Source organism: Oryza brachyantha, chromosome 10 (genome assembly GCF_000231095.2).
Source record: "Oryza brachyantha chromosome 10, ObraRS2, whole genome shotgun sequence".
In the NCBI taxonomy this organism is placed as follows: domain Eukaryota; kingdom Viridiplantae; phylum Streptophyta; class Magnoliopsida; order Poales; family Poaceae; genus Oryza; species Oryza brachyantha.
Window position 1 is genome coordinate 1994489 of NC_023172.2, and position 8528 is coordinate 2003016.

The 8528-nt window shown below is 38.9% G+C and overlaps 1 protein-coding gene across 3 annotated transcripts; it reads right to left on the bottom strand.

The window, feature by feature from the left end:
• Nucleotides 1-224: 224 nt before the first annotated feature.
• Nucleotides 225-8284, bottom strand: LOC102722896 (ubiquitin carboxyl-terminal hydrolase 9-like). 3 transcript variants are annotated; one of them, XM_015841881.1, is made up of 14 exons: nucleotides 8018-8284; nucleotides 7245-7466; nucleotides 6300-6444; nucleotides 5409-5468; nucleotides 5210-5305; nucleotides 4331-4723; nucleotides 4103-4243; nucleotides 3541-3711; nucleotides 2604-2861; nucleotides 2379-2524; nucleotides 1455-2012; nucleotides 1074-1350; nucleotides 793-976; nucleotides 225-694 (listed from the first exon to the last, which is right to left on the bottom strand). In XM_015841881.1, exons 1-13 carry the CDS (start codon nucleotides 8164-8166, stop codon nucleotides 806-808), a joined length of 2787 nt encoding a protein of 928 aa, XP_015697367.1. In that variant the 5' UTR covers nucleotides 8167-8284; the 3' UTR covers nucleotides 225-694; nucleotides 793-805. The 3 variants fall into 3 exon arrangements, with proteins under 3 accessions (XP_015697367.1, XP_006661645.1, XP_006661646.1); XM_006661582.2 differs by having other exon boundaries at nucleotides 225-976; XM_006661583.3 differs by lacking the exon at nucleotides 8018-8284 and adding an exon at nucleotides 7564-7712 and having other exon boundaries at nucleotides 225-976.
• Nucleotides 8285-8528: the final 244 nt, after the last annotated feature.

Below are 8528 nucleotides of genomic sequence, written 5' to 3' on the forward strand. Positions count from 1 at the left end.
GACGCAACGCAATCAGGATTACAGTTTCTGAGGAGTTCAGTTCTGCTTTGATAGACAATCCCAATTAAACCCTGATAAATACAGCACAGAGAAGAGATAAACACGTGGAGAACAGCAACAACCAAACGTATGTGCTACTAGGATTGGATTGTGCTTATCTCAAATCAAAGGTTGAATCATTGCAGTCACTAATCAATTAAAATAAATCATTTTTTGACGATTGATTGAATCCAGATACGAGATCGTTTTGATAGCTAAGCAGGCAATTCAGATAATTGTTTGCTTACATCACGATACATGTGCTCAGCATAGTACAGTGAAGACCTGGCCTTAGCAGGCATGATTAGAGTAAAATAAGAACATTGGAGCAGATATAGTTTGGCAAAGCAAAAATGCAGCACATTGACTTTCCTCTGGTTTTGATGCAGCTAGTTGCACAACTGATTTTCCACCACCCACCCATGCACACCAATAACGAGGGCATGTAATTTAACAAGACCTGCTGCTGTACATCAGCACATCGGCAAAATTAGGTTTTCGCAACCGGTAGACCGCAACATTTCAAAGATTCGCCAAAAGGCGAGACAGGAGATATTGGAGGCCCCCCCTAATCTGCTAGAGAATGGTTGTAACATATTGATGATGCTAACTAGATGCTGCACCCTCCGAAACCTCCACGGTTGTTTGGATGGACCTACCATGCACCAATACTCAGTGCCCAAAACCAGCAAATCAAAGTCCTAGCAATCTTCTCAGCAGCATATGTATTGGCCACAAAACCATATACCATACCGAATTTTGGTCTTCAGTCCAGCGAATCAACCATAACAGTGTCAACTGTAGCATTTCTGAAGGGTGAACTGCTACCAACTCGCCGATAGAAGAGGAGATAAGCTGATGATGTCCTGATCTCCTCTTCACCAACAGAGGAGACATGGCTATCATCAAAATGGTACCAACTGTCCTCTTCTACTAACTGCATGTACAAAATGCACACCAAAGTAATTCAGCACCCACAAGTGAACACACCTAAAAAGGATGTGCAAGAACTAGCAAAGTTAGTCCAAAGTTACCTTTGCATATGCAGAGTAGTGACCACCACCCATACCACCATAATGATTGATCACTGCATAGAGTTCATAAATTGGCGGTTGATCACTTCTTGATGAGTGATTTGCATATCTGCTCATGTCAAGATCATGGATCGGAAAGTTGACGAATGTATCAAGCTTGTTCTTCATAAAACGGCTGTATGAGAACCTTTTCAAGTGAACTACCAATATCTCAGGCAACCTCCATAAGTCAAGCTTTTTGCTGGCTTGTTTGTGCTCCTTGCACCTTGGACAATACCTGCTCAATTAAGCTATCAGAGATCAACAAACGCATTTTATTTGTGGTAAAAATAGGGTGATTTGCATGTTTCAGTTAATAAAGGACAAAGAAACAATACTAACCACATGTCATCAGGGCCCAGAGGTTCATCCTTTAGAAAAGCGTCTAAGCATGAAAATAAATTGACCGCTTCTTGCCGATTTTTCTTTGACATAAATCCAGGCCTGAAGACCACAGGGAGTTCATCCATGTACTTAATGTCATATACTTCATGTTCTCTATCAGACCAGTCCATTAATAATTTCATGGTCAACCCAGGAGCACCATTAGAATCTGCATCTATAGGATCCTTCTTATTAGCTTTTTCATCGGTCAGCCAAAGTTGGAATGGCAAAAGATCTTCATCAGCCGCTTCCTCATCCACATTTGATGTAGAGACTTCTTCCGCATGGGTCACACCATTGTCTGTCAGTACAATACCATCCAGGCTAGGCCCATTGCTATTTAACTTGGTTGCCGACTCATCCAGAGTATGTACTTTTGTTCGTACAAATGGAGCCAGAAGTGCAGAGGCAGTTGCATAAATGTCAGCTTTTCTCGTAGCCTCATTTGGAATACAAGTCACAAGAGGGCTTCCAATGAGCTTCCGAGTAAGATTGAACATAGACTCTGAAGTATATCTGCATAAATTAACTAAACCATAAAAACGTATAGGCATAAATTTAGAAACCAAAACCAAGTAGTATAGTAGAATAAAAGAAATCACACCCATTGAATAAATGGGATACAATGAGGTAATAAGTCTCACATTGTCCTTAGCAATTATTTGTCAGCCACAACTATTCTAATTAACTATAAGCAAAAACTTACCACTAGAATCTAAACCTGAGCAAGAGCAGGGTTACAACTATCACCTGTTCTAAGGCACAACAATAACTTGTCAATCGTAAGAAGAAAATAGTGTAATGACTAATGACTAACGAGCTATGATGAAATGATGTGCATGGAATCATGTGTTGCCCTTGCTAACACAATTACGGCCTCACCTATCAACCACCCGATGCAGGATCTCTACCCTCAAGAGATTTTCAGAGCCAGCCGGTAGCCTGTAAGCAACAAGTTTATCTTCATCCTTTATATGATAAAGTGGCTCTGATGGATTCCAATAACGGTAAATCCGATGATCATATACCTAACGAATATAATGTCAGTTAGTTATTTACTGAAAGAAACTTCCAATAGTACTTTTGCCACAAAGAACTGCATTTTACCTCTGCAAGCAACAGCGTCTCAGAACTTTGTAAGCAACACATAGCACTCAGGGATTTTATAAGATCTCCACAAACTCCATTCTTTTGTACTTTCACAGTGTAAGGCATGGGAAGGGTATCCCCAGTACCACTAAATATAGTTACATTCATCATGCGAGTAACTGTTGAGGGTAGTGGTAGTGACAAGTACATGAATGGGTCAAATGTAACCGAGATTTTGTCACAATCAGGACAAACCAACGTGGACTTGTATTGTCCCTGAAATATCAACCAAACAATTGATGGTTACAACAGAGACATAACAGATACTGTGCAGAAAAAAAATACACCAAAATGACCAATACTATTGAAATTTGAACATAAATAATATTGCATGATTCAAGCAATTTACAAGGTAACTGTACAATCTCCCACTTCCCAAAGGAGTGGCGACTTGTGCCATGTCACGCAGCTGAGCGTCCGCATCCTCCAAAGATGCAACAAATATTGTTTGCTAACTGAGAACCAAAATATATTCAGTTTCCTGAGGCGGAACTTTTGGTAGCGATCATTATTGTGGCCATTGTTCAAGAAACATTTTAAAAAAATAGAACGATACCAAAAAAAAAATGAATACCCCACTACTTGCAAGGACCCTACAACCAACAGTATCAGTTCTCAACCCAGAATATAGTTACTATTTAATGATATCTACGACATGTTCAAATTCACCTGTTCTCTCATGTCTGACTTAGATAAACAAGCTGTCAGATTATACATTGTTTAAGTATTATCATTTCATTCTAATACTAGCCTAAAGAACAACCAGAGAAAGGGAACCATTTTTTATATAAAAAAGCAATTGAAATACCTTTAAAATAATTTCAGATCTGAACAAGCATTCGCTCCACCATGATTTATGACTAATTAACTAGAAAAGTTGCAAAGATTTACTTACCTGGAATTTATCAACAATTATAGAATCATTTCGAGCTTTATGGTAATTCCAACATTCTTCAGCAAGTTCTTCATCTGGACGGCCATCAGCATCCTTTGCTTCAATATATGGTTTCTTTTTCACACGGTTCAGATCTTCGTGCAAACCATCCAAAAGAAATGCAAGCAGCTCCTGCATTAAAGAGAAGTAAGTACAATCCATATCATCCTTAACAAGATATGAACAAACTGAGTTGTCAAATCTTTTCAAATAAATAGAACTTATGCAAACAAGAACTGAATGACTAAATGAGAAAGGAACTAACATATTAAGTAACTATTGCAAATAAGAAAAATAAAGCATGTACTTCCAAACTGACATGTGTAACACTAGAAGTATGCCTGAGTATTGAAATGAAAATTCACTGTATTGTAATAGCATAATAGTTTTAAGCAAGGAATACAGTAACAATACATGACTAATTTATGGGAGTTATGAAACAGAATAAAGGTACAGAACTCCATGTCAGTACCACTTAACAAAAACTTACAAGAATTGTCTAGGATAAACATTCAGAACCAACCTGAGAATCATGCTGATTATATCCACTGAACTGAGGGGCAAAACGAGAAAGTTTTGTCTTGAATGCACGTGGAGCTACAGAAGTTCGACCAGCTGACCAAAGTTTTCTCAGTAATTCTCCAAATGCAATTGCAAGTTCACCCTGCTCAACAGAGACATCTCAGAAATTACCAAGAAGACCATAAGTTAGTAATCCTTAATAAATATTTGGATAAGAATAAACCCATACCTGTAAACCAAGTGGATTTTCAGTATTTATCTCCCGACTGTAATCCTGCAAAAAGTACTCCACCAATGGAGGCGTATGAACCAAGGATTGTATGGCGCTGTTCATGAAACATGTATTTCCCAAGTTATGTAACCCACTTAATCCATGGATATCATCCTTTGATCCATTGGAGAAACTACTATACCCATCTTCTGTATCCCTTAATAAAGGATAGCTGTTATCTTGGGAAAAACTAGAACCAAATCCAGGTGAAAACCCATTTGAAAATGTAGGACCTCCAGCAATTGAAAGTGATGATGTTGAGGGTTCCAAAGGAATTAATGCTAGTTCATTATTTGATCTTGTATCAAGATCTGAACAACAAGCATCATCTGGCTTCACCTCCGCAATAATCTGCAAGCATAAAAGAAACAAGTAGCAGTTTAATATTAATGCACAGCCAAAAATAGTAAAATGGCTACATGCTTGCCAACAAAGGGTAAAATCATTTTTAAAAAACATGATTTAGGGAACCAACAATGGTACAGATAATGAACAGTGATAGAACTTATTCATAACAGAACATTGCAATGAACTGCTCAGTATGATAAAGAAAAGGCAGCCAACTTTATAAACTCAAAATAGTTCTCATGTCAACCATAATATAACTTGAAAAGTGCACATGTACATTAAGATGATAAATTGAGCAAGATTTGAGAATTTTACATCTTAAAGATTACAAAGTCAATATTCCTAGGAGAACAAGTGACATCCTAAGGCAGACCACAGAAGAAAAGGGAGCAACAGAAGGCCAGCAACCATCTTGCTGACAAAAATAGGAAACCAAACGAGGTTTTTACAGAGAAAACAATAGATGTGTGAATAAGGATCGCATAATACCTCCTGGTCCATAATCAGTTGAGCTTCTTCAACCGTCTCATTAAGATTGATCAGTTTTTTGTTCTTTATCTTTTGATAATAATCCCAGATTTCGATCTGAAGCATTAAGGTGTAACAGAGCAAAGAGTAGTATACGTAAGCTTATGTGATAATAATACTACAGATTCATGAATATATGAATATATGATGATGCATGTACCTTAGACTGTTCAACAGACATGAGTGAGCAAACCAATCTATAGAGTTCATGAACTTTGTCCTGAAAGCATCAAATACAGACGTCAACAAAATCAATCAAGTCAATTGCAAAAGAAAAGGAAAAAAATACTATTTCAACAAAAGAGTAACTAAGAAAGAAGAAGATAGTAGAAATTTTTTTTACTAGAGGATCTATTAGTTCCAGCAGTTAGTAAACCAGTATGCACCATGTTTACCATTGCACATCAAGTATGTCACAGTATTTTTTTTCTTTTGCTAATATTGAACCAAAAATATCAGCATCACATTCTAAAGGTCAAGTGTTCAAGCATAGAAAAGTAGATTACAACAAGCAAGGAACGATGAACCAACATATGATTTCTTGGCATTTCATCACAGAGGGAATGCACATTGCTTTTTTCTTATTTCATATATGCAAATGTGCAAGATAGATAACTGATTATTTGTGGATAAATATGACTTGCCAACAATGTGATCCAAGGTATAAATATTGCTTAAACTGAAAATCTATCAAATAAATGCTCCCTCCTATTTGTCCCACACCATAAGCACAGATCAAAGAGGCATGAGAGCTAAAATAAGCTAACATGAAATACACAACCTCTTTGCAACAGTGAACTAGGATTGGAGAGTAGAACCACTCAATAATTACACTCTTAAATCGTAATTTCATCAATGGAGAAATGTCAAGGAACCATAGATCTAAAAAATGTCAAATATTATGAAACCAGGGAAGTTTAGTAGCAGAAGCATCAGTATTATGGGGCACTATGCATTATGAATGGACAATTACATATGGGGCACAATGCATTATGGATGGACAATTACATATGGGGCACAATGTCGAAAGTACAAATCAGACCTACTATACCTTTCTACTTATTCTGATAACCTTCTCCAAGCTGTCTCTTTCATTAAATAATTTTAGACGGAGGGGATAGACATCCACAATGTAACTTTTGGAAATTGGACTACTACAGATTACTTTTCTTGAGAGTTCTGGTCCACCATTGTACCTGAAAGTATTCATATGTTCATGAGTAACAGATGGTGCCAATTGAAGAATGTAGGTTTCAAATACATTGGGCCATGGACACTAAGGAGAAGTTATAGTTACAGTAGTGAACTCATAGCTATTCTGAGTTAATCCAATGAAGAGCAATCTGACTTCATATTATGAAAGCATGTATAGCATATTAAGCACTTACAAGTTAAATGGTTCTAAACCAGACCTTTCTATTAGGGCAACAATTAATTGACAACAGACTGAGAAAACAGGACAACAAACTGGCAGCCAAATCATTTCGCTTCTGATTATGCTTATAAGCCAAAATTTGAATTTTCAACCTTAAATTTGGAGTTGATTTTGGGCTATTTTCGTCGTAGTTTATTTTTCAGCCTTTGGTTTTAGATCGATAAGAACATGTATATAAAAGTTTTATTCATAAATTATTGTTTGTTTGCAAATGTCATTTGGCGTTTTCCCTGAAAAAGCCAAACAATCACCCCCTAGACTTTTCTAGTTCATGCCTAAGTGAAGTACATGAAATCAATCCACACTTTGGCATATCAAAGCCCAAGCAGCCAAATTGGAATCCCAAGCTTGGCCAAAATAAACAAGTCCAAAAGGAAAGAAAATAAGAATTTCATAAAAAACTCACCAAATAGAACAGTGTCTAAATTTGATCAGATTTCATCGGGCAAACATTGGCTCTCAGGACAGAAAAAATGAAGAGACAAACAAACTCATGGTGCTATCGGTACACCAAACTTTCTATATGAAGACGGATAAATGGACAAACATAGCATTGCATACCATTCATGTAGCTTCCTCCATACTTCTTGGGGCACCAAATCGTAGTCCTCTCCTTCTCTCAGGGTTCTCTGAAGCTCTGGCTCATCACCATCACTGCTGCTTTCCTCCAAAAGCTTTGAGTTATCTATATCCCCTGGTCTACTTGGAGCTTGAGGAAGCATGTCAGCATCATCATCCTCAGGTTTGATTAAGCCCACGTAGCGTTGCCAGTTAATCCACCAGCTGCAACATTAGCGCAGTGCACATGATGTAATTGATCAGCCACAACATTCGGTTAACATGATGTAATTGAATTGAAAAGCTGGCGGATTAAACGGACCGACATCAAACAGGAAGCCAACTCGTACAAGCAATGTAGGGTGGCATTTAATTGCAAGGTCCTGTGCATTGAACTGCCTTGGACAGTTCAAACATATAAACAAAAATTTGTTTGTAACATTTTCCTAAGGAGTTTGCAAAAAGTGAAAAAAAAACACATTTCTTCTCAAATGATATACAGAAGAACTAATAAAAGGATTAGATCATTACTATATCACCCCAAACAAACACATCCACAGATCAGATCACAAGTCCGCATCACGCACCCAACAGAGAAAACAGTACGCGTCCCAATTATAACACTCGATTTCCCCACCGCATAGATAAGATCCACACGGCTCTGTATGGAACACGATCCCTAGATGCTCGCAGCAAAAAATGAAAAAAAAATAAAAACAAAAGCAATATACTAATAAAACGGATAAATCGGAAGGGGCAGCGGCTCGGTCACCGACGCGTGCGAGACGAGGTAGCGGAGATCGCCGTCCTTGACATTCTCGTCGGCCTCCCGGGTGAGGGCGACGACGAGGTCCCGCTCCTCCTCCGGCGTGCAGGGCAGGCAGCTCGCCGCCTGCAGGAACCCCTCGGCGCTCGGAATCGTCATCCCCCCGCCGCCCGCGCCCGCGCCCGCGATCCCGGCCGAATCGAGACCTAGGGTTTGGTAAGCTCGAGCCTCCCTTCCTTTTTTTTTTTTCCCTTTTCCTCACGAGAAGAAGGCGAGGCGGAGAGGGAAGCGAAGCGAAGGGACAGAGACAAAAAGGGAAGGACAAAAAAAAAACACTTCCATTTTGGAATTACGGGTCGGTCTGTAATAAGTAGCGGTAAGCGGCGGGGCGGTCGTGCGATTGACCCACGCGAATGACAGGTGGGGCCCATCACGTGGTGACCCCACGTGTCGGCCTTGCGGAGCTGGTCGGCAAGTGTTTCGGGAAATCGGAGGCGTGCGGCGATCTGGATCCGTACCCG

Excerpts from the sequence above, each read along its gene's own strand:
- LOC102722896 (XM_015841881.1), bottom strand. The coding sequence starts at position 8,166 with ATGACGATTCCGAGCGCCGAGGGGTTCCTGCAGGCGGCGAGCTGCCTG. Across the intron at positions 7,467-8,017 it reads CGCTACCTCGTCTCGCACGC|CTGGTGGATTAACTGGCAAC; the intron begins GTCGGTGACCGA and ends CTAATGTTGCAG. Across the intron at positions 977-1,073 it reads ACTACTCTGCATATGCAAAG|TTAGTAGAAGAGGACAGTTG; the intron begins GTAACTTTGGAC and ends TTGTACATGCAG.